Below are 24,994 nucleotides of genomic sequence, written 5' to 3' on the forward strand. Positions count from 1 at the left end.
TTGTGCTGACAGCTCAGAGCCCAGAACCTGCTTCGGATTCTGTGTCTCCCTCTCTCTGCCCCTGCCCCACTCGCACCCTCTCTCTTTCTCAAAAATAAATAAACATTAAAAATTTTTTTAAAATTAAATCCAAAGTTAAACTTTGTTTTACTAACTTTGAAATATGACATTGTTCCACATGAATTAAAATATGGAGTTATAACTCATGAATATATTCATGCACTTACAAATGGCCAGACTATATATTCTATTCAGACATGGTACAGCAGTTAATTAATTTTGGAAAAACAAATGAAAAAACTCTAAGAAAAGTTCCAAAAGAGAAGAGTATATAAAATGAGCATTTTAGTAAAAAATTAGTAGAGCATACTTTATACTGACACAAAATCAAAAAAAGAATAAAACACCTTCTTTAAATTATTTTAATTTCTTAAGGGTAGAAAACAGACCAAGTAAAACTGACCTTTAAAAGTTCCTCTGATGTAGGGCGATCTTGAGGGATTTTCTGGAGGCAAGAATCTACAAAGTTGCGAAAATAATCAGACCTATTGTAAAGGAAAGTATCAAGTGAACATATTGCTATTTCCTTTTAAAACACATCCACAAACCATACAGAGAAGATCAGCATAGTCCCTGTGCAAAGACGACATGCAAATTCATGAAGTATTCCATATTTCTGAGCAATAGGTGTTGTATGTAAGTGTCAAATTACTAAATTCTACACCTGGAACTAATTTTACACGATATGTTAACTGGAATTTAAATGAAAACTTAATTAAAGAAAACAACATCCACAAATCAAGGCATGTGCCTACTGGTGGGAGGGGGAATGGAAAAGGAATTATTAAAAAAAAAGCAGATAAAATATATTGTATATTTTATATAAATCTATGAAAATCTATTTAATTTTTTTTTAATGTTTATTTATTTTTGAGACAGAGAGAGACAGAGCATGAATGGGGGAGGGTCAGAGAGAAGGAGACACAGAATCTGAAGCAGGCTCCAGGCTCTGAGCTGTCAGCACAGAGCCCGACGCGGGGCTCGAACCCACAGACCATGAGATCATGACCTGAGCTGACGTCAGACACTTAACCGACTAAGCCACCCAGGCACCCCTATGAAAATCTATTTAAAGCAACCAATGAATCTTTACCATTTTCCAAGGACAAATTTACACAGATTATTTAAAAAATCCTGCTCCCACAAGTTAAGAAACAAAACAAACGAACAAAGGGGGGCAGAGAGGGAAGGAGTGGGGGGAGGGGGGAGAGAGAGGCTCAAACCAAGAAATGGACTCTTAACTATAGAGAACTGATGGTTGACAAAAGGGGTGTGTGTGGGGGGATGGGTTAAATAAGTGATGAGGATGAAGGAGTGTACTTGTCATGATGAGCCACAGGGTGATGTATGAAATGCTCAATCACTATATTGTACACCTGAAACTTACATTACACAGTATGTTAACTGGAATTTAAATAAAACTTAAAAAAAATCCTACTCCCACATATTTAAATATCATAACTTGTTCTATATTGAGGCAAAATTAGGGAAGCCAATCTTTCTTCTTTGCATTCAAATTTAAGATAACATTCTTTTCAATTTTTTGTTTCTTTTCTCTAAGCCATCTTTTTTTTTTTCTTTTTTTAAAAATTTTTTAACGTTTATTTTTTTTGAGACAGAGAGAGACAGAGCATGAACGAGGGAGGAGCAGAGAGAGAGGGAGACACAGAATCGGAAGCAGGCTCCAGGCCCCGGGCCATCAGCCCAGAGCCTGACGCGGGGCTCGAACCCATGGACTGTGAGATTGTGACCTGAGCTGAAGTCGGACACTCAACGACTGAGCCACCCAGGCGCCCCGCCATCTCTGTTTCTTGTTTGCCTCTTGGATCATCTTCTCTATTGCAACTTTAGAACATCAATCTATTTGTTTTGGAGGGAGCAGTTTTACACCTAAGTATTTAGTATTCCTAAATAAGTGCATAAACTTCCATTAAGCCCAGAAAATCAATTTAGATATTTTGTAAAACATCAAAAGTCTGCAATGTATTTTTAAAAAATGCTTACTGTTCTGAGAGAGAGAAAAAGAGAGGGAGTGAGGATGAGCCGGGGAGGGCAGAGAGGGAGAAAGAATCCCAAGCAGGCTCCATGCTAACATCACAGGGATTAAATGAGGTCACGAACCATGAGCTCGAGACATGATAACTGACTGAGCCACCCAGGTGCTCTAGAAGTCTGCAACATATTATTATACAATGTTACTGATGAGGGTGAGGAAGGCAGTAATAATTACTTAATCAATGTTTGTCTTTCCATATTCACATAAGATTTTAAATTCCTTGAAGGCAAGAATTTTTTGAATTCCTATGTATCAAAGAGTGTAACGATAGTCTGTGTTCAATATATTTATTACTAACATATACCATGATGGTAAACTCTGTGCCAGAAGATTCCTTCTACATATCTCTAAACAGGTAACAATGATCTACAAATCTGCCTTAAATATATAATCTTAAAAAAAATAAAGTTTCACTAATTTATGTAACTACTTGCGAATTTAAAAGTATTTAGCATTTTAGATATCTCCCCAGAAATTTTTAAATGCTAGATATACTTGAATATACTTAGATACATACACTAAAATTTTCTATCAATGATAAAAATTCTAGTTTTCTAAAACTGTCAATCTGTCCTTTATAAAGTTCTTTACATGAATGAGCTAATTTTATCAAATCAAGGAAGCACTAGAACATGGAATAACAAACCATTCTAAATATAAATATCATAGTAACAATTAGAACAATCGCAAAGTTATGAATTATCTGATAATTTTGATAAATCATTTTATCTATGCTTTAAACCTCATAAATTATAAACCATTCCCCCCAAAAATACTACTATAAGTTGTGGCAATCTATGTATTTTAGTTATAAAATACTGTTTAAATTAAGCTATTTATTATATAATCAGGGTTATATGTGTTCCAAAAGTTCAAAGAAAAAAATAAAATTTAAAATTTTATAAAAAGCAATACTTTTTGCTTCTCTGTGGCCTCATCTATCCTTTATTTCTGAACTGAGTTACACATAAGTTACAAAAAGCAGAATATATAGAGGATAAACATGATGTAAGGGTAAAACAAACCAATTTAATATCTCTTCAAGTAATACACTTTACCTAATTGAATTAAATCATTTTGATAACATTATTTAAAAAGTATTTAATTTATACAATGTTGAGTAATATATGTCCAAGCAATACTCACCATTCATTAGACTGTAATGTAGGGGATTCATTTTGGGCTATGTGATATAAGGCACTCATTGCATTCATATTAAATAAAGGAGGCTTCCTTTCCGCTGTAAAAGAAAGAAAATTTTCCTGTTAAAATATGAGCCTATTAAAAAGAAAAAAAATAATAAAATAAAATAAAATAAAATAAAATAAAATAAAATAAAATAAAATATGAGCCTGTTATATAGAGGCATGCTTGCAGATACTGTTAAAAAAATTTTTTTTTTGGAAATAGTCTCAAACTTAGCAAAAAAATTTCCAAGTAGAGCTCAAAGAAGCTCTTCTTTTCTGTTTTCTTTTTAAAAAAATTTTTTTTAACTTTTATTTATTTTTGAGAGACAGAGCATGAACGAGGGAGGAGCAGAGAGAAATGGAGACACAGAATCCAAAGAAGGCTCCAGTGTCTGAGCTGTCAGCACAGAGCCCGATGTGGGGTTTGAACCCATGAACTGTGAGATCATGACCTGAGCCAAAGTCAGAGGCTTAACCGACTGAGCCACCCAAGCGCCCCTCAAAGAACTTTTTCAAGTGAGTCAATTTACACTACGTTGCTGGCTTAATACTAAGTTGCTGGCTTAATGCCCTACCACCCCTAAATACTTCAGTGTATACTTTCTATAAATAAGAACATTCCACTAAAGCACCACAATTAAATCAGACCATTAATACTGATACAGGACTATCCTCTAATCCTCAACCCCCATTCAAATTTCAATCAAAGTTCCAATAATGTCCTCTGTAGCAAAAGCAAGCCTTGATCATTTGCATCAAGGAATGGGTGAGTCTTATCTAAATTGTTAAATTAACATAAAATTGTTCATAATACCTTCCTATAATCCTTTTAATACCTGTAGTAGTGATGTCACTTCTCATTCTTGATATTGGTAATTTGTGTCTTCTTTTTTCCTGATCAATCTGGCTAGAGACTTTATTTAATTGATTCTTGCTTTGATTTTTTACATTCTCTTTCTTCTGCTTATTTTGGGTTGAATTTACTCTGTTTCTTTTCTTTCTTTTTTTTTTTAAAGTAGGCTCCACACTCAACATGGGGTTTGAACTGATGACCCCAAGATCTAGAGTCGCATGCTCTACTGACTGAGCCAGGTGCACCTTGCTCCTCTTTTTCTAGTCTCTTAAGGTAATAGCTGAAGTCACAACCTTGACAATTTTGAAGTGTACAAGACTCTTGAATGTTCCTCAATTTGAATTTGTCCTATGATTAAATTTGAGTTATACATCTTTGGCAGGAATATCAAGAAGTAAAACATATTTTTATCATTGTTACATTTTCTCAAGAGGTGGTGCATGATTTTGAATGATTCCATTATATTAAGTTTATATATTTATTTTGAGAGTGAGCGAGCACGCACGTGAGCAGGGGAGGGGCAGAGACAGAATCCCAAACAGGCTTTGAGCTGTCAGCACACACCCCAGTGCGGGGCTCAATCTCATCAACCAGGAGATCATAACCTGAGCCAAGATCAAGAGTCTGACACTTAACCAACTGAGACACGCAGGTGCCCCTTCCCACTTTTAAATAAAGTTAACTGGAATACTTTTATAAGAAGAAAAAAAAGGAAAGAATATTGGACTGGAAGGGGAGAAGCATGGAGAATCAACAGCAAGAAGATGGACATCATCATCAATTACAGTCACAGTTCAATTATCTACCTGGCTCACTTACACTGGGAATGTTAGGTCCCACCCTGGGAATGATGGTACACTACCTTTAGCATAGCTCCCTTTATGGGCAACAGAATAAAATGTGTGCAGAAAATCAAACTGTTACAATATGGCATGAGGTCCAATATCTAACCCTCATACTTAATTCAAAGTAAGAAGTATCCTAGGCAGAGGTAAGTAATTCATAAATGCTTTAGACACTTTCTACCTAAGGTAAATATAGTAATCAGACATATTTTACATGTTTAACAAATACTCATTAAATATTGGACATAGATACCTGAAAATTAGCATCACAGTGCAAAATTATTTTAGGCAATTTAACAAAGCAAATATAATATACCTAAGGAACAATGCTTACCTAGTTCAATACATGTTATTCCAAGAGACCATACATCTACTTTGCCATCATACTGTCCTTCATCCATGGCTAAAATTACTTCTGGGGCCATCCTAAAACATAAAATGACATTTAAATTAAAAGCAAAAAAAGGTATACTATGCTTTTTTTTAAATGTTTATTTATTTATTTAGAGAGAGATAGAGCACAACGAGCAGGGGAGGGGCAGAGAGAGAGGATGAGAGAGAATCTCAAGCAGGCTCCGAGTTGTCATCACAGTTTGTCATCAAGCCGAAATCAAGAGTCTGACACTTAACTGGCTGAGCCACCCAGGTGCCCCAGTATACTATTCTTTAAAAATATAATGACCATCTACATAGAGAACACCTGTGTGAATTCTAGACGAATTCTAGACATTATGTCTGGATGTAAGAATTTTTATAATGAGAAATAAATGCACCACAGGCTGTCAGGTAAATATTTACCATTGCATATATAGTGTGAGACTCACTCTCCCCATTTGTCATGATCATGTAACAGCATCCTAAAGAAAGGATGCCCCAGAGCAGGGCTGCATACTGTAACATTGTATAATTCTTGGGCTAGTAAGTCTTAACTATTTTGATCTCAGGATCCCACTACAAAAGTCTGATTTATGCTTGAAAGATGGAATTTCATCATTGACAATACTGTCAGTTGTTTTCCTTCATGTGACAAGCTCACTCCATGCATTTAAGAAAATATCTGCCACAATAACCAACACCGAATAACAATAGTTTGTCAGTCTTCCTTTTAAATAGGAACAGTGCTCCATGATACACATGGCTAGAGTAGCTCATAACGAAGACAATTACACAGTTATCAACCTTACAGGTAGGTGTCTTGGTTATAAAATGGAACATTAATTCATGTTTTCAATTAGACATTTTTTTTAAACTGTTTTTTAATGTTTATTTTTGAGAGAGAGCGGGAGAGACAGTGTGAGTGGGGAAGGGCAGAGAGAGAGAGAGAGGGAGACACAGAATCCAAAGCAGGCTCCAGGCTCTGAGCTTTCAGCACAGAGCCTGAGGCAGAGCTTGAACTTGCAAACTGTGAGATCATGACCTGAGCGGAAGTCAGACGCTTACCTGACCGAGCCACCCAGGCGCCCTTAGAGTCTAAACTTTTTTGATGGTACTATACTTCATCTGTTTTTGGTGTTAAGCACAGACTGACCCTTAGAACAGTTGCTAATGTTCAGTAGGATTGTCACCAGACACCCCAGTGTATGTGAGTGTGTGTGTCTGCGTGTAAGTGTAAAGACATCCAAATATGTACCTCGTTACTATGCTCCAAATTCTCTATATACAAATTAACAAGTATGTAAATAAAGTAAATTTTCAATGGTCAATAGAAGAGTGTTTCCAAGGTGTTCTTTAAAATGTTGAAGTAAGTTTGGGAAATTACTAAGTTAAGGAGAGCTAAACAGGGTAATTTTGTTTTTTATTTGTAGAACTTTTCAGGGCTTTTTTAGTATCTAATATTCATCATTAATTTCTAAACAGAAGAATCATTAAGAAATATTATTTGCTCACAGAACCCTTTTTTATAGAAGGGAAATGGACTCTATCTAAACTAGAGTTCTACATAAGAAATTTTTGATCATCTAGAGCAGTGGAAGAGTAAAAACTCTTCAAGTTTTTAATTTGTTTACCTCCAATGAATTTATGAAATCTATTTATCCCCTTGTATACTTTTACATTCTCTATATTTTATAATTTAATAGCTACAAAGGATATAATGTGCAGCTTATGTATATACTTTTTATTGTATATGTGATTTAAAGATATTTAAAACGTGGAGTTACAGAGTTGTTTTATTAAACAGCAGTAACAACAACACACTGCTGTGTGGCCAAATTACCAATGCCAGTCTTCACTGTCCTATCAATCAGTCAAATCAGAATCACTTTCTGTCAAAAAAGTCTGACTTCATTTTCAATGCCAACATGTTAATGTGTCCCTATGACAGCCATCTCAGTTATGAATTTTACACTAGAAAAAAAGAAGGGAGAGAAGATAACTGGGGAGAGAGAAAAAGCAAGGAGTAAAAGGAAGGGGAGGAAGAGGACTCGAAAGGGACAAGGGCTTGCTAAGACTTTGTATCCTGACTCTTCAGTATTTCTGATAATTACTATACATTCTCTCAAATTGTACTTCTGCTATTGCTTTGAGGCTATTACATCCCAGACCAACGCATCATTGTAATATTCAGGATGGGTAAAAAGTCCTTCCTTTATAAAGTGAGAGAGGGAGATTTGGAAAGTGGGTGGTAAAGAAGATGTAGTGGACCTAAGACATCACTCTCACCATGTGGGAGTTGAAGATCTGGACAGGACTTTTATTGGGTTGGGTGACTGGTATGTGAGGCTTCATTACACTTTTGTCTACTTTAATGAGTATGTGAAATTCTTCATAATTAAAAATAAAACCAAAAAACTCCAAATCAGCTATCAGCCTTCAGATACTCCTAGTCTGAAGACACAGTAAGTATCAATCTAAAGAACACACAGAAATTTCCACTTAGCATTTCTATCTTCTCCTCACTTGGATTTCATTGAATTTTTTCACTCCCACACCCAAAATATGATGCAGGTTATAATATGGAAGAAAATATCAAGAGGACAAATGAAAAAACAGGAGATCCAAGGGCAGCACTCCAAATCTGTATTTGAAACTAACTAGGTTTAAAGTTAAGATGTCCAAAATAACATATTACCAGGAAAAAGATAAGACATCTGAAAAAGTATCACCACACATCGCCTATTTCAATTATGAGGATCAATAGCAAATAGGATTATTCTTACCAATATGGCGTTCCCACAAAAGAATTGGCAGGAGATGCCATGGAAGCTGATCCAAAGTCAGCAAGTTTCACCTGGCCTGGTTCTGTCAGAAGGATATTTCCTGCTTTGATATCTCTGGGTTTAAGGAACACAGAAAATTATTTCTCTTTCCTTCATTAGATTATGTTGAGATGATAAAAATCAAATAAAAGTTTTTAAAATAGGGAAGGAGAAATCAAAATAATTAAGTCCTTGGATAATCTCTCAATTAGGACAAGGAGATGTAAGATCCACAGTAGAAAACAAGAAATACGGAAATAATATAAATATACAGTAACATTTTCTAAAAGAGAACACAAAATGGCAGTAAAAACAAGACAGAAAAATCAAGTAATTAGAGCATAGTTTATATTTGAGTTCCCGTTTATTGTTGCAAATAGTGGTTTTAAAACTGGAATTTAATTAGCTGACCACTCCATAATAATATATACTATACATATATAGTATAGTACAGTATAGTACAGTATAATATAATATAATATAATATAATAATATAATATAATTTGAGTACACCATTTAATGAACGAAAGAAAGAGAAATTTCATACCCAAAATTTTTTTAAAGGTTATTCTTCTCATTTCCAAACCTTAGCATAGTTCTCCTAACTAAACATGAAATGAAAACTGAAGCACACAGATAATATAGTATCCAAAGATCCCAAATTTATTTCCAAGCTTACTTTTTAAAGTCAGCAAACATACTGTTCATGCAAAATAAGAAAATTATGATTTATATAATTATTTATATAATATATATATTATTTATATAATTATTTATATAATGGGATTATATGTCCAACTGGCACCATAACATACATTTAACCTTTCAAAAAAAATTCCAAGCACTTGTCAATTCTTACTATAGTATTGTAATGGATATAATATTAAATAAATCTTTTTCCTTCCACTTATTTTTTAAAGTTTATTTATTTATTTATTATTTTTTTTAACGTTTATTTATTTTTGAGACAGAGAGAGACAGAGCATGAACGGGAGAGGGGCAGAGAGAGAGGGAGACACAGAATCGGAAGCAGGCTCCAGGCTCTGAGCCATCAGCCCAGAGCCTGACGCGGGGCTCGAACTCACGGACCGTGAGATCGTGACCTGAGCTGAAGTCGGACGCCCAACCGACTGAGCCACCCAGGCGCCCCTAAAGTTTATTTATTTATTTTTGAGATAGCATGCACACGCAGGGGATGGGCAGAGAGAGAGAGGCGAAGGAGAATCCCAAGCAGGCTCTATGCTGTCAGGACATGGGGCTCGGATCCCAAGAACTTGAAGATCATAACCTGAGCCAAAATCAAGAGTTGGACACTTAACCAACTGAGCCACCCCAGTACACCATCCTTCCACTTGTTTCTTGAAAGAGGAGAGGTACTTTGATGTTGATAAGACCTTAGTTTCTAATTCCAACTCTTCCATTCACTTATTTATTAGCATGTGGATTTCTCTTGGACCTTACTATCCTCATCTAAAAAATGATAAGCCATTTAACTCACAGTGACTCTACTATATAGTTTAATATGTATTGCCTGGTTCACATATATGAAAAAAAAGAGCTAGTTTCCTTCTAAAATAGACAAAACCTAAATCAATGCTAAAAATGCATTATAAAAGTTGTTGTTTTTTTTTTGTTTTTTTTTTTTTTTTTGAGACAGCAAGAGTGAGACAGCATGTGAGTGGATGGAAGGACAGAAAGAGAGGTGACAAAGAATCCCAAGCAGACTCCCCAGTGCCAGCACAAGCCCGGTGGTACGATGGAAGCTCGAGCCTGACACGAAGGTGGATGCCACGAACCGTGGGATCATGACCTGGGCCAAAAGAGTCAGATACTTAACTGACTGAGCCACCCAGACTGCCCTAAAATAGTTTGTTTAATCTTAAAGTATTACCCATGATTATGGATTATCAAGGATTAGCGCTCAACAGCATAAAGAGTGTTCAGTCTATGTTGTGGGATCAATGGCACAACTCTAGCATTATCAGTTACTGGAAGGACAAAACACCTAGATTTAGTTCTAGTCTAGTTTATTTGGCTTTGTAAGCACTTCGGAAAAAGTAGTCACGAATTGGGGCTTCAATTCCTTTATTTGTAAAATCAAAAAAGGTAAGACTATATAATCCCCAATGTCTTTTCCATTTTACAAATTAAATGATGCTACAATTAAATTCCTACCACAATCTATAAAGTGCACATATGTCCGAAAACCCAGTAACACATGCAGACAAAGATAAAAATAAACCTAAAGGGAGATCAAATGTTTGTAGGACAACCTAAAAAACATGTTTTTAAGATTCTGAAATGCTTTTATTTGGCTACAACCAACACAACTTACAGGGTTAATAAGTTCCAGGGTTGATAAACGCAATAAGCCATTTGCTGCTAATACATAATAATTTTTAAAGTGCTTACCTATGGATCATGGTATGAGAATGTAAGTAGGCTAATCCCTGGAGAGCACCATGTGTAATTGCTGCTATTTCCACTTCTTGTAATGGCTTTTTGTGAACTTAAAATAAGAATTTATTGGAAAATAATTACTATACAGAATATTTTTGTTCAAAAAGATAAACATATCTAATATATGTGGCTATTTTTGAAAACTAACATTTAACAAGAAGATTTATTTCCCAAGACAATAAAACAAGGCTATTGAACTTTATAATTAGTATTACAGTTGTGCTTAGCTGTTAAGTAAATAGTTCACAGCCAATTTTCCCCTAAGCTAACAACATGTAAGAATTAGTTGATTACAAAAACAAAAGTAACAGAAGAGAAGTTCTCCCTTTATTCTCACACATCTTCATTCTGAACAGAAGGGACAGATTAAGCTAAATGACAAAGAAGGAAGAAAAATGCTTGTTACAAAGTCATAATGTAAGAAAACTCACTAGTTTTGCTACTACAGAATAGTGCATACCATGCTAAGAACCTACAGAAGGCTAAGGTTCTTACTCTTTGTGGAAAGCTTTTATAGTATTTAAGAAAATCATATGGAATTCTCATTTTATTTTGTTAATAATTTTTACCCTTAATAATTAAAGGAAACCTACCTTCCAGTAAATCTGAAGCAGATCCTAAGCAATATTCCATTACTAGCTACATAGGAAGAAAAATTATAAAAGCATTAAATTAGTAAAAAGATTCTATTTGAGATAAAATAAATTCACCAAGGAGATCAAGAACATGGTTTGATGTCAAGCAAACACTAGTCATCATTTACCTTAAAAAACAAAAATTTATACATTTAACAATTTGTTAAATGATAGAGTTAAGCCAACGATACATTAATTTTTTTATGCCAACATATAATCACATGTATAAGATGTGTATTTCATTCATACTTACTAACTAAAACTATAAAGGAATATAGTTACTTGTTAGGAATTACTGTTAGGAAATGGAAAACTGTCCTCTGGATCTATATGCACAAAGTTTAGGTTACAGTTTAAATGTTTCTTTAAAGCAAGCGCAGAGCACCTCCTGTGGGTCAGGTATCTTATGTACACTAACTAATTTAATCCTCACAACCACCTTATAAGGTAGGCCCTATTATTACCCTTGGGGATCATTTCTGTTAAAAGAAAATGTGGCCTTTTCCTCTTTAAAGATGCAGTTACTATGCCTATATCACTGCTGGATTACTGCTTTGTCACCTCAATGGTAACAACACAAAATTAATCTCTACCCTTTGTAATAAAGTGTCTCAATTCTCTACAGTTAGTATTATTCAGCCAAGGAATTATAATCAGTTCATACTTCACCAAGAGTCACTAAGACTTCACCAAGATCTTTGTGGTTAAATAGATTACAATATATTTATGTCAAAAAGGTATGCTAACTTTCATCATTGAATAATAGGATTGTTTTTACAATGTTTGATAAACCATTTGAAAAATGATGCTACTAAAAAATGTCAGAGAGCAGTTTACCATGCACATAAAGGTCAGTTAAATCTCTGTAGTAAACTTGCAAAAGTTCTATTATCTCTTATTGCCAAGGAGTTCTAAGAAAAGCTGCTCTTCCTCTCTCAGAATGAACTAACATTTCAAGGTGTTTTTGCATGGCTTTACACAACCATTTTGAAACATTCTTGAATTAATTAATTCTAAACCAAAACCAACTAAATTACAGCAAGGGGAGAAAACACCTACCCATGCTGTGTGCTCACGTAAATAGCAGCCTTTGTATTCTATACTGTTGGGATGTTTTATTCTTTGTAGAAACTTGACTTCCTTAATAATATCCTGCCATTTCTGTGGGGAGAAAAAAAGGAATAAAAGAAAGAATTATGAAAAGTTGCTTTCCTTTAGAAAGCTATATAAGAAAAAAAGGAATAACTAGAGTAAGCAGGGTTAATGCTTTATTTGTAATATTTAAATATCAAACTAACAAATTTAAAAGAAATCACATTTGTATACTTTAAACTCAATTATATAATTTATAAAAGTATTTTATTCAAGGTAGAACAAATTTTAATTTGATAAAATTTATCATCAATGAGTATCATTAAAATTTTACAACCACACACCAAGGATGTTGATAAAAATTACATGCTATATTTAGTGATTTTTTTTCAGTTCAGCTTCCCCTTTCTTATTTGCAGCTTTACTAACATATAATTTACATCTCATAAAGGTGATCTATTGTGTTTCTGGCTTATGTCTTGTACCAAATATTAAGATTGTTTGTTTTTAAAACTCAAATAATTACTGTTCTATTTAAATTCCTAAATGTATACTTGCTAAATGCTAGCAAACAATTGTTATTATGTAGGAAAGTTCACAGAAAAAGCAAGCTGTATGAAAACATTTTCTTACAAATTTTACTTAAGAGCCTTCTTCACTGACAGCTATGAGGAAATACAGATAAATCTTTGGACATAAGCTACTCCAAGACAACCTTAGACACTTTCATCATATCCTAAACATACTTACTCTTAAGAAGCAACCAGACAACTCTGAAAAAACAGGTCCTTGGGTCCAAAAATCAAAGAATCTAAGGGTTTAGTAGATGTGGGAAGGAAACTAGGAATCTGCTTTTGGCTCTTGTTCAAGGTTTTTCACTAACAGGCCACATTTCTTAAGGCAGGGAAACTAGCATAATAGAAAACTTTAAGGAATGTTTTGTACTAAAATTTAAGATCATGTATTTCCTATTTTATTTCACAAGTCCTCAACAAAATACAGTGAAATATGTACAGTGTTTTATATAAAATGTGTATGATACAAGATCCTCAATTCAGAAAATATTTCATGGGCTTTAAATTTCGTATTTGAATGCTCTGGAACACAAATTCAGAACACAACAAAGCCTGTATTTGTAAACGGAGAAAAGACTTTCATGAGGACTATTCCTAACATTCTTGAAGGAGTATTAGATGTGAAAAGATGATACACTAAAATGATTCTTTCTTCTAGGTGTAACTAATCAAACAGACTCCAACACAGTACCAGTCTGCTGTGAAAACTACTTCTGAAGTTGTGCTATAGAAATGGCAAATAAAATTAGACTGAACTTATAAGAAATGGAATTTTTTAGGAGTTTTAGGAATTTTTAGAAGATTTTTTTTTGGTATCAAAATAATGGAAGAATGAAATAATCAGTAGTGTTACCACACCCATTGTACGATCTTCACAAAACCCTGATTTACCATAAAATAGAGATTCCAAAGGTATAGAAAACCAAAATGTTTAAAAAGTGAAGACTAACCCAGCAATTCCACCTCTGGGCATACACCTGAAATTACGGAAAGCAGAGATTCACAGAAGTATTTGTATATCCAGGTTCATAGCAGCACAATAACTAAGTGGTGGAAGCAACCTAAGTTTCCACTGACAAATGAATGGATGGATAAACAAAATGTGGTCGTTTATACACACATACAGACAACTATCCAACCTTGAAAAGGAAGCAATTCTGACACATATTATAACAAGGATTAACTTTGAGAATGTTATGTTAAGTGAAATAAGCCACTCACAAAAGGGCAAATACTGCATGATTTCACTGATGTGAGACACCTAAAGTAGTCAAATTCCTAGAGACAGAAAGTAGAGTAATGATTTCCAAGGGAAGGAGAGAACGGGGAATTATTGTTTCGTGGGTACAGAATTTCAGCTTTCCAAGATGAAAAGAGTTCTGGAGAAGAATGGCCATGATGACTGCATGACAATGTGAATGTCTTCAATGCCACTGAACTGTACATTTAAAAATGGTTAAAATGTTAAATTTTGTTAAATGTATTGTATCGCAATTACAATAACTAAATTTAAAAATTAAAGCCTAAAGATTCTGTATTTAAAAAACTACATGTTATAAAATGAATTCATATATAATAAATAGAATAAATACAATCTGACAAGAACTAATTGAGTAATAGAGAACTAAAGTGGTATCAATGTAGAATCAGTAATTTTATTTTTTTGTTTCTCAAATTATTACACACTGCCCATTTTTCAGACTATACTGCCTGTTGATTATTAAAGTTTGTTTAAAATAAGTCTTACACAATTTCTAAACCACTAAAAAATTATACTCAATATAATTTATTGTTAAATGTATCTTACTCTAGTTTACCTCCTCAGAAACTGGTAATTTGTCTATGATAGAGTTATGTATTAAACCACAGTTTAAAAAAGTAATAAGCTCACTTCAGCAGCACATATACTAAAAAATTAAAAGCAAGGGACACAAGCTGGAAGGCTTTTGGCATGCCACAAATGTCTTGTTTAAGGTTCTAGGCACAATTTTAATGGGTATATTTAGTTTCTGAAAGAAAATTCACTGCAATACACACTTAATATTTCTACACTTTTCTTTAGGTACGTTTTACGTGTCTGAAAGAATTCCCATCTACCCCTAATTAAAACCAGTATGTCATTCTCTAACATACCAGTAAGAATGTATATATTTCACCCACCTCAGTAGACTGCTTCCCACTGTAAGACATTTTCTTGATAGCCACCACTTCATTGGTGCGCACATCTCGTGCCTAAAAAAATAAAGGACCATTGTGAAAATGAACACAATAAATCTGGGCAATTATTTATCTCTCTGAGCATAAAAGCATTTATAACCTATCATGTCAAAAATGACATCGAAAGTGCTTTCAAATACCTTAAAAAATAATAAATATATATGAAAACTTATCAAATTATCCAGGAGCTCATACTTTGGAAAGAAAAATAAAGCAAGTTTATTTTTAGTGATCTACTTGAGAGAAAAAAATATAGAAATTTTAATAGTACTATAAACAGAAAGAAAACAAGACTAGTTAGTATATGTAAGTCTATGCTAATCGATTTTGAAATCTCAATGAAATGGACAGTTTTCTAGGTAAGAATTAATAAAACTGATCTAAAGAAAAAATGTAAAAAAAAAAACAATGGTGGCAGACTGAATACCAATTAATTATCTTTAAAATAGCCTTAAGTGGAAAATAGTTTTACCAGGGGAAATTTCCAAGATATAAGTGGGAACAAAGGAAAAGATATCCCATTAGTTTTATGAAGGCAGTATAACCCAATAACTAAAACCTCACAAATAGCACAAAATAGAGTACCAATTTTGTTTGAAAATATAGATAAAAGCTCTAAATAAAATTTAAAAACCAAATATTACATGGCATTAAAAGAAATTTTCATTTGGATAAAATATACTACAATCATATAAATGCAAAAGACTCTGGTAATAGGAAAACACTTCATCATTTCAATTTTTTTTAAGTTAAAGGGGAAAAATATTATGTAAATGCTCAATAAATGCTAGAAATGCAGGAAAGGCCGAATGCTAAATGTACTCAGCTGCAGGAAAGGTTAAATTCCTAGAAAACCCAGATGAGAAAGGTAATTCCTCAACATGACAAATCATGTCTATTGTAAACAACTGCTAATCAGAATTAGAATGCTACAATGATATCACAATTATTTACCATTCTTATGGAACTTCTGAAAAAAGTAATAAAAATGTAACAGAAAGACAATTTTTAACTCTTGGAAAGGAAGGCCAAACTCTTACTATATGTATATATACACACACACAGTATTGAGTTCATAAAAGGGTCAAGACCATCTCAAATCACCTGTGGAAGAAATGATCTTCAGTTTAGACTTTAATAAATTCCAAAAGGTCAAAATACTCTAAAATTAATTATGATGACAGCTATAACTCCTATTTGCTAAAATCATTGGAATGCACAATTAAAGTTGGTGAACTTACGGTATGTAATTCATGCCTCAAAACTTGTTAAAAAAATAAATAGCACATATGGAAATTATACCTCTACAGCATTGCTTTAAAAACTTTTTAAAAAAAGACACTGTTTGGGGGGCGCCTGGTGGCTCAGTCGATTAAGTGTCCAACTTCGGCTCAGGTCATGATCTCATGATTCCTAAGTTCAAGCCCTGTGTTGGGCTCTGTGCTGACATCTGGGAGCCTGGAGCCTGCTTCGGATTCCGTGTCTCCCCCTCTCTCTCTGCCCCTCCCTGGTCTCTCTCTCTCTCAAAAATAAACATTAAAAAAATTTTTTTTTAACTTTTTTAATGGAACTATATGTGGTCTTTTGTGTTTGCTCCTTTCATTTAGCATAATGTTTTCAAGACTCATGACTAATGATGTTAAGCATCATTTTTTGTGCTTCGTGGCCATTTGCGTATCTTCTTTGGAGAAATGTTAATTCAGATCCTTTACCCATTTTTAAATTGTCTTTTCATGGCTGAGTTATAAGAGTTCTTTATATTCTAGACAAATCCCTTATCAGATATGTGATTTAAAAATATTTTCTCCTGTTTTGTAGATTGTCTTTCAAAGTTTTGAAACACAGAAGTTTTTTTTTTATTTTGATGAAGTCCAGTTTTTGTATTTAAAACATTTTTTAATGTTTTATTTATTTTTGAAAGAGAGAATGTGAGCAGGGGAGAGACAGAGGGGGACAGAGAATCGGAAGTGGACTCTGTGTAGACAGCAAAGAGCTCAATGTGGGACTTGAACCCATGAACCATGAGATCATGACCTGAGCTGAAGTCAAGACGCTTAACTGACTGAGCCACCCAGACGGCCCTATCTACTTTTTTTTGTCGCTCATGCTTTTGGTGTCATATCTAAGAATCCTTTGCCAAAACCAAGATTGTGCAGATTTACCCCTATGTTTTCTTCTAAAGTGTTATAGTTTTAACTATCACATATAGGTCTTTGATCCATTTTGGAAAAAAATTTTTTTTAAGGTGTATTTTTTATTTTTGAGACAGAAAGAGAGCATGAATGGGGGAGGGTCAGAGAGAGAGGGAGACACAGAATCTGAAACAGGCTCTAGGCTCTGAGCTGTCAGCACAGAGCCTGACACGGGACTAGAACTCACAGACCGAGAGATCATGACCTGAGCCAAAGTCAGATGCTTAACCGACTGAGCCACCCAGGCGCCCCTCTTTGATCCATTTTGAATTTTTACATATGGTATGAAGGATCCAATCTCACTGTTTTGCATTAAACAGCTGCACTTTTTAGTTAACCTAAGATAAAGCTTGATTTAAAAGTGGGTATACTAGGGGCGCTTAGATGGCTCAGTAGGTTGAATATATGACTTCAGCTCAGGTCATGATCTCATAGTTCATGGTTCAAGCCCCGCAATGGGCTGTGTGCTGACAGCTCAGAGCCTGGAGCCTGCTTCAGATTCTATGTCTCCCTGTCTCTTTGCTCCTCCCCTGCTTGTTCTCTTTCTCTCTCTCTCTCTCAAAAATAAGTAAACATTAAAAAATAAAAGAGGGTATACCAAATGCAAATCAATATTCTGGATCAGATTCCAAAAACAGAAGAGACAGTAGTTTTAAAAACTGGAAAACTCTGAGTATCTGGTTTATAGTATCATTTGATCAATATTGATTTCTTAGTTGTGATAAAGGTAATGTTGATAAAACATTATATAACATGTTAACATTAAGAGAAATGGGTGAAAATTACATGGAAAGGGGCTCTTGCGTGGCTCAGTCGGTTAAGCATCTGACTTCAGCTCAGGTCATGATCTCACTCTGTGAGTTCAAGCCCCACGTAGGGCCCTGTGCCGACAGCTCAGAGCCTGGAGCCTGCTTCGGATTCTGTGTCTCCCTCTCTCTCTGCCCCTCCCCTGCTCATGCTCTCTCTCACTCTCAAAAATGAATGTTAAAAAAATTTTTTTTAATTAAAAAAAAAAAAAAGAAAATTACAGGGAAAAACTCTTTACTGTAACTGCAAAATCTTCTGCAATGCTAAGATATTTTATAATAGTAAATTAAAGGGGCTACTAGGTGGCTCACTCAATCATCCAACTTCGGCTCAGATCACGATCTTGTGGTTTGTGAGTTTGAGCCCTGCATCGGGCTCTGTGTTGACAGCTCAGAGCCTGAAACCTGCTTTGCATTCTGTGTCTCCCTCTCTCTCTGCCCCTCCCCTGCTCACGCTCTGTGTCTCTCTCAATAATGTTAAAAAAGTTTCTTAAATAAATTAAAAAAATGAGTATAATTTATTAAAATACAAACTTATTAGTAATGATTACATTAAAATTAAATGACAAAATGAGATCCTTTGCCTATTATGTCTAAAAATAAAAATATGTAATGTCTACAAATGTTTTTCTCTCCTTTGGGACCACATGTTGTGCTTCCTCATCATGCCTTATTAGTCTCCTCTAATCTAGAACAATTCCTCAACCTTTGTCTTTTATGACACTGTCATTTTTTTAAAAATATGCAGTGATATTTTACAGAATGTTATTAAATTTGTGCTTGTCTGGCATTTCTTCAAGATTAGATTCTGGTTATACGTCCTTGGCCAAAATACTACAAGAGTAATATCGTGTCCTGATTTTCAGGGTTTCATATCTGTAGGTATACAAGGTCTGTCTGTTCCTCCTTGATGTTACTAATTTTTATAACCCACTCAAGCACTGTCTCTTCTTTTCGAATGTATACAGTTAGAGTTACTATTTTCTACCTTGTATCTAACAAGGAATTTGTGAAGAGATTTTTTTTTAAGTTTATTTATTTATTTTGAGAGACTGAGCACAAGCAGGGGAGGGGCAGAGAGAGAATCCCAAGCAGGTTCTGCACTGTCAGGGAGGGGCCCGCTGTGGGATCATGATCTGAGCCAAAATCAAAAGTCAAAGGCTTAACCTACTGAGCCACCCAGGCACCACTGTGGAGAGATACTTTTAAATCACGTAAACATCCTGCTCCAAAAACTTTTCCCCTAGATTACCAACCACTGAAGTTTCTAGCCCCAAACGATCTTCACTATGATGATTACAAAATGCTGATTTTTTCCAACTCTACCATTCCCTTCACATTTAACAGTCAGCATTCTGTTATAAGGAAAAGCCCTCCTTTTTTTTTTTTTAATTTTTAATGTTTATTTATTTTTGAGAGAGACACATAGGGAAAAGCCCTCCCTTTTTATTCATCCATCTATTATCTGTCATGGAAATGATGGATTCCTATTTTTATTCAATAGGCTATAATCGATTACCATTACAATTTTTTTTTAATGTTTATTTACTATTGAGAGAGAGAGAGAGAGAGAGAGAGAGATACAGAGTGAGCAGGCAAGTGGTAGAGAGAGGGAGACAGAATCCGAAGCAGGTTTCAGGCTCTGAGCTGTAAGCACAGAGCCTGCTGCTGGGTTTGAACTCACAAACTGCGAGATCATGACTTGGGCTGAAGTCAGCTGCTTAACCGACTGAGCCACCCAGGTACTCCAATCCATTACCATTTTATATTGATGCTCAAATAATTCCAGATTTGGCCAGTGGGAGCCCCCTCACTCTGGTTTCATGTCCTTTTGCCAGGCCCCATCTTTTTTTTTCTAAAGCACTTTTTAACTTTCTGGCACAGGATTTTCTAAGGCTTATCTTTTAGTGTTCTAGCCCTGAAACAGAATGAGCCATTACTCCAAGGAGCTCTTGTTCGGTTTAGTGAGGAATTCAAGATCCGAATATTCTCTGGTACTGAGGTATCACTGCGGTGACCTTCTTGCAGCAGATAGATAGGTAGATAGGTAGGTAGGTAGGTAGGTAGGTAGGTAGGTAGAGACAGACAGACAGACAGACAGACAGACAAAGAAGATATATCCTATCAAATCCCACAGGGTTCTTCCTTACTTTCCCTGATTCCATATTTCTCTCTTCTTTCAAAGTTAGGATGCTGACTCTAAATAACATCAATATTGGGGCCCCTCGGTGGCTCAGTCTGTTAAGTGGCTGACTCTTCATGATCTCACGGTCGTGAGTTCAAGCCCCACCTCGAGCTCTATGCTCACAGCTTGGAGCCTGCTTCAGATCCTGTCTTCCTCTCTCTGCCCCTTCCCAGCTCCCAAGTGCTCGCTCTCTCTCTCAAAAATAAACGTTAAAAAAATTTTAAATAATATCAGTATTATTCACTGCTCAATCCTTTAACACATAGTTTCAGAACTGTCACATCCATCTGAATATGTAAGAAATGTATTAAGAGTTGAAAATTTGTCTCCAGTTTCCTTCTCCCAAGACTGAGGGTATATAGTTAAAATACTGTGTACAAAAGTTACGTGCATTAGTTCTATTCTGTCCTCCAATGTGGTTATACCTGAAATACAGTTGGATTCATTGTTCTTGTTTTCCTTTGATTTCAATGACATGCCCCCCCCCAACATACTGAGTAAATTTTAATTTTTAAATATGTAAAACATTACCCAAAGAGGTGAATTCAAACAAGGATCATTCCATCCTCTATCTCTTCCATTCTATTCCCCACAACTGTCACCATTCTATATCTTGAATTGTTGGTTGTATAGGGGCATAATTTGTCTAATTTCATCAAACTATATACATTTAATATCTGTATATTTATGTACATAAATTGTACTCAATAAAAACAGTCAATTTAAAAAATACTACTGGCACACTGAATGTCTACAAGTCAGGGTTTTCTCAGTGTGGTTCTTTTATTGGGCCCAATTCTAAGATTCTATGTGTATTTTTCCTGTGTTCTGTATTTCTCCACACTAGTGTATATGGAGGAACAAGCATAAATACAGACAAAACTATAATACAAAAAAAAGCTTGTTTTTGAAATAATCTGTTTTCTAGGTCCCTCTTCCTTCAACTAGTGTCCAATCTGGAAAGTAAACAAATGTGATCAACATCAAATGCACACTTATGACATGTGTACATAACAAGATTCTTCAAGGATATATACCTAACTGTTAATAATAGCTGTCCTTGGGTAGTGAAATTATAGATGGAGTTTTTATTCTTTACTCTTTTTGTGTCCAACTTACAAATGGGATATAAATCAAAAGTTCAAATTGTTAAGAATTTGAAACAAATTTTCTCTAGGGGAATAATATTTTAAATTGTGATTTTATTCCAAAGGTGCCCATTAAAAAAAATTAAATCCATAATAACTGTCAAAATGTTAAACATCTATATAACATTTGTTGCTTGAGGGGAAAATAAGCAATTTTAATAGGAAGAAGAAATAAAGAATGTGAATGGAGTTTTTCCCCCTACAGATTAAGAAAGGAATTCTTAGAGATGTTTTATTATGGCTTTAGAGTAGTAGTTCATTGGTTTGCTTTTATTTATTTATTTATTTGTTATCATTTGAGAGAGAGCGAGTGTGCGAGCTCAGCATGAGCAGGGGAGGGGCAGAGAGAGAAGGAGAGAGAGAATCCCAAGTAGGCTCCACTCTGTCAGCAGAGCCGAACACAGGGCTCGACCCCACAAACCACGAGATCATGACCTGAGCCAAAATCAAGAGTTGGGCACTTAACCCACTGAGCCACCCAGGTGCCCCCATTGGTTTGCTTTTAAAATTACAATTTTTAGGGGTGCCTTGGGTGGCTCAGCTGGTTGAGAGCATCATACTCTTTTTTTTGTTAAGTTTATTTATTCTGAGACAGACAGAGATCACAGGGGCAAAGAGTGAGGGAGAATCCCAGCAGGCTCTTTGCCACAAACCAACAAAGAGCCTGCTGCGGGGCTCAAACTCACAAACTGGGAGATCATGACCTGAGCCAAAATCAAGGGTCAGATGCCTAACTGACTGAGCCACCCAGGTGTCCCAAGCATCCTACTCTTTATTTCGGCTTAGATCATGATCCCAGGGTCATGAGATTGAGCCCCACATCTGGCACTGTGCTGAGCCTGGAGCCTGCTTAAGATTCTTTCTTTGTCTCTGTCTCTCCCTCTCTCCCTCCCTCTAACCCACTGCCCTGCTCATGCTCACTCATAAAATAAAATAACAATCTTAAAAATAATAAACATGTTTCTTTAGCTACCAATTTTATCACCTGGAATCTTTTATTTATGAAGCGTACATTATTTCTCTGAAGTCAAGAGAAACTTCCTTTTCTTTTTTAGAAAAAGTCAATTTCTGGTTACAAATGAGCTTAAAAATTTTTTTCACGTTGAAATAATTACAGACTTATAGAAGTGTTGCAAAAATAGTACAGTTACCATATATCCTTCACCCTGCTTCCCATAATGTTAATATCTTTCATAGTACAGTACAATTATCAAAACTAGGAAATTAACAAGTTATTAACTATTAACTAAACTAAGACTTTATTTGAAGTTCACCAATTTTTCCACTAAAACCTTTTTTTCTGTTTCAGGATCCTACATTGCTTGGATATCATGTTGCCTTAGTGTCTTTCAGCCTGTGACAATTCCTCAACCTTTCTTTGTCTTTCATGACTTTGACACTTTTGAAAGACTATTGGTTATTTTGTTAACAGTGCCCAAACTGAGTTTACTTCCTCACGATTAGATTAATAAGAACAACACAGAAATGATGTGTCCTCAGTATCATGTCAAGAGACGGAGTACATGATGTGAACACTGTTGATATTAACCTTGATCACTTAGTTAAGGCAGTCTGTCAGATTTATCCACTGATTTTCCCATTTCAATTAATAAATATCTTTGGGACCATACTTGAGATTATGCATATATCCTGTTCCTCCTCAGACTTTAATCCATTAATTTTTGCATCTATCAGTGGATCCTGGTTGCAACAATTATTTCCCTTAGTCATATTACATTTAATAACAGGAATTTTCATTATGTGTGTGTGTGTGTGTGTGTACATCACACACACACACACACACACACACACACACACACCTTTGTGTTGTGTGAGACAGAAATACTAATACCTTCACAATTCCAATCCAACGCCAAAAGGTTATACCTAGCCTCCCCCCTTTATTTGTAACTTCTCAGTAAGAAAACTGGTTTTCGTTATCTATAATATTATAATACATTTACTTATTCAAATCTACAATATAGTTTCAGAATTGCCAAACCATACACCTGTGAGAAACTAGAAACTAGAGTTCCTTTTGCCTTTAGTCTTATTCAGCCAAAATACTGTTTCCAAAATCATTTAAGAGTAGGTTCTTTTCTTTCCCACCCACTTCTGTGTGTTTATGTTATTCATTTATAATACAGTTAAGGTTCAGGGCACCTGGATGGCTCAGTCAGTTAAGCGTCTGACTTCGACTCAGGTCATGACCTCACGGTCTGTCCGTTTGAGCCCCGCACTGGGCTCTGTGCTGACAGCTCAGAGCCTGGAACCTGCTTCAAATTCTGTGTCTTCCTCTCTCTCTGCCCCTCCCCTGCTCATGGATGTCTGTCTCTGTCTCTCAAAAACAAACTTTATAATACAGTAAGGATCATTTGCTATAGTCTGTAGTCCATTTATGTTTCCCCATAACATAGTTTTTTTTTTTTTTAAATCAACATTAATGAACATTTAATAAACTGGTAAAATTCACTCTTTGTGGCATGCACTGTGAAGTAGATTACAATTTTTGGCAATTATCAACAAAACTACCATTTATAGTTTTTAAAAATATTTTTAATGTTTATTTATTTTTGAGAGTGAGCAGGTGGGGGCAGAGAGAGGGGAACAGAGGATCCAAAGCGGGCTCTGTACTGACAGCAGAGAGCCTGATGTGGGGCTTAGACCCACAAATCACAAGAACCAAAGTTAGAGGCTTAACCAACTCAGTCACCCAGGCACCCCATTTAAAGTTTTTTGTGTGAACTTGAGTTTTCATTTCTCATGGATTAATATTTAGGAGTGAGATTGTTAAACACAAGAGTATGTTTAACTTTTTTTTAAGAACTGCCAAACTGTTGGGGCGCCTGGGTGGCTCAGTCTGTTAAAGCATCCAACTTTGGCTCAGGTAATGATCTCACGGTCTGTGAGTTCAAGTCCCGCCTCGGGCTCTGTGCTGACAGCTTGGAGCCTGGAGCCTGCTTCGGATTCTGTGTCTCCCTCTCTGTCTCTGACACCCCCCCTCCCCCCCCCCCCCCCGGCTCATGCTCTGTCTCTCTCGGTCTCAAAAATAAATAAGTGTTAAAAAAAAAAAAAAAGAACTGCCAAACTGTTTTCCACAGTGGCTAGACCATTTTACATTCCTACCAGCAATAAATGAGATTTCTAATTGCTTGACATGTTCACCAGTACTTGGCATTATATTTCTTTCATCTCATCTTTATTTCTAAGTCATTCTAACAGGCATGCAGTGATATCTCACTGTGGTCTTAACTTGTATTTCCTTTAAAACTAATGATGCTAAGTTTCTTTTTATATTTTTATTAACCATCTGTTTTTTTTTTCTTTTTTTCTTTTTGGTAATGTGTCTGTTTAGACTTTTGCTCAATGTTTATTAGGTTGTTTTCTTATCTATGTTTATTAGGGGCTTTAACAACCTTTATTAAGTTGTCTTCTCTGTTTGTTCTGGATACTAATCCTTTGTCATATATGTAACATGAAAACACT

At 35.1% G+C, this 24,994-nt stretch overlaps 1 protein-coding gene and 1 pseudogene across 2 annotated transcripts in view; one reads left to right on the forward strand and one right to left on the reverse strand.

Annotated features, from left to right (window-relative positions):
- The window catches only part of TAOK1 (TAO kinase 1), a 144,412-nt gene that overhangs the window by 40,960 nt on the left and 78,458 nt on the right, over window positions 1-24,994 (reverse strand). Inside the window, exons 3-10 of one of the 2 annotated variants that reach the window (XM_047080698.1) lie at window positions 15,121-15,192; window positions 12,353-12,454; window positions 11,252-11,297; window positions 10,611-10,707; window positions 8,160-8,273; window positions 5,336-5,427; window positions 3,263-3,356; window positions 464-545 (exon numbers count right to left, since the gene is read on the reverse strand). In XM_047080698.1, coding sequence (XP_046936654.1) covers window positions 464-545; window positions 3,263-3,356; window positions 5,336-5,427; window positions 8,160-8,273; window positions 10,611-10,707; window positions 11,252-11,297; window positions 12,353-12,454; window positions 15,121-15,192 — 699 coding nt within the window. Of the gene's footprint in view, window positions 1-463; window positions 546-3,262; window positions 3,357-5,335; window positions 5,428-8,159; window positions 8,274-10,610; window positions 10,708-11,251; window positions 11,298-12,352; window positions 12,455-15,120; window positions 15,193-24,994 lie in introns of those variants that run through there. The other variant, XM_047080699.1, reaches the window with a different exon arrangement.
- On the forward strand, window positions 582-678 carry LOC124513708 (uncharacterized; annotated as a pseudogene).

Source organism: Lynx rufus, unplaced genomic scaffold (assembly GCF_022079265.1).
Source record: "Lynx rufus isolate CCGP_SWC_20201006 ecotype Redwood Valley unplaced genomic scaffold, mLynRuf1.p SCAF_18, whole genome shotgun sequence".
NCBI classification, from domain to species: Eukaryota; Metazoa; Chordata; class Mammalia; order Carnivora; family Felidae; genus Lynx; species Lynx rufus.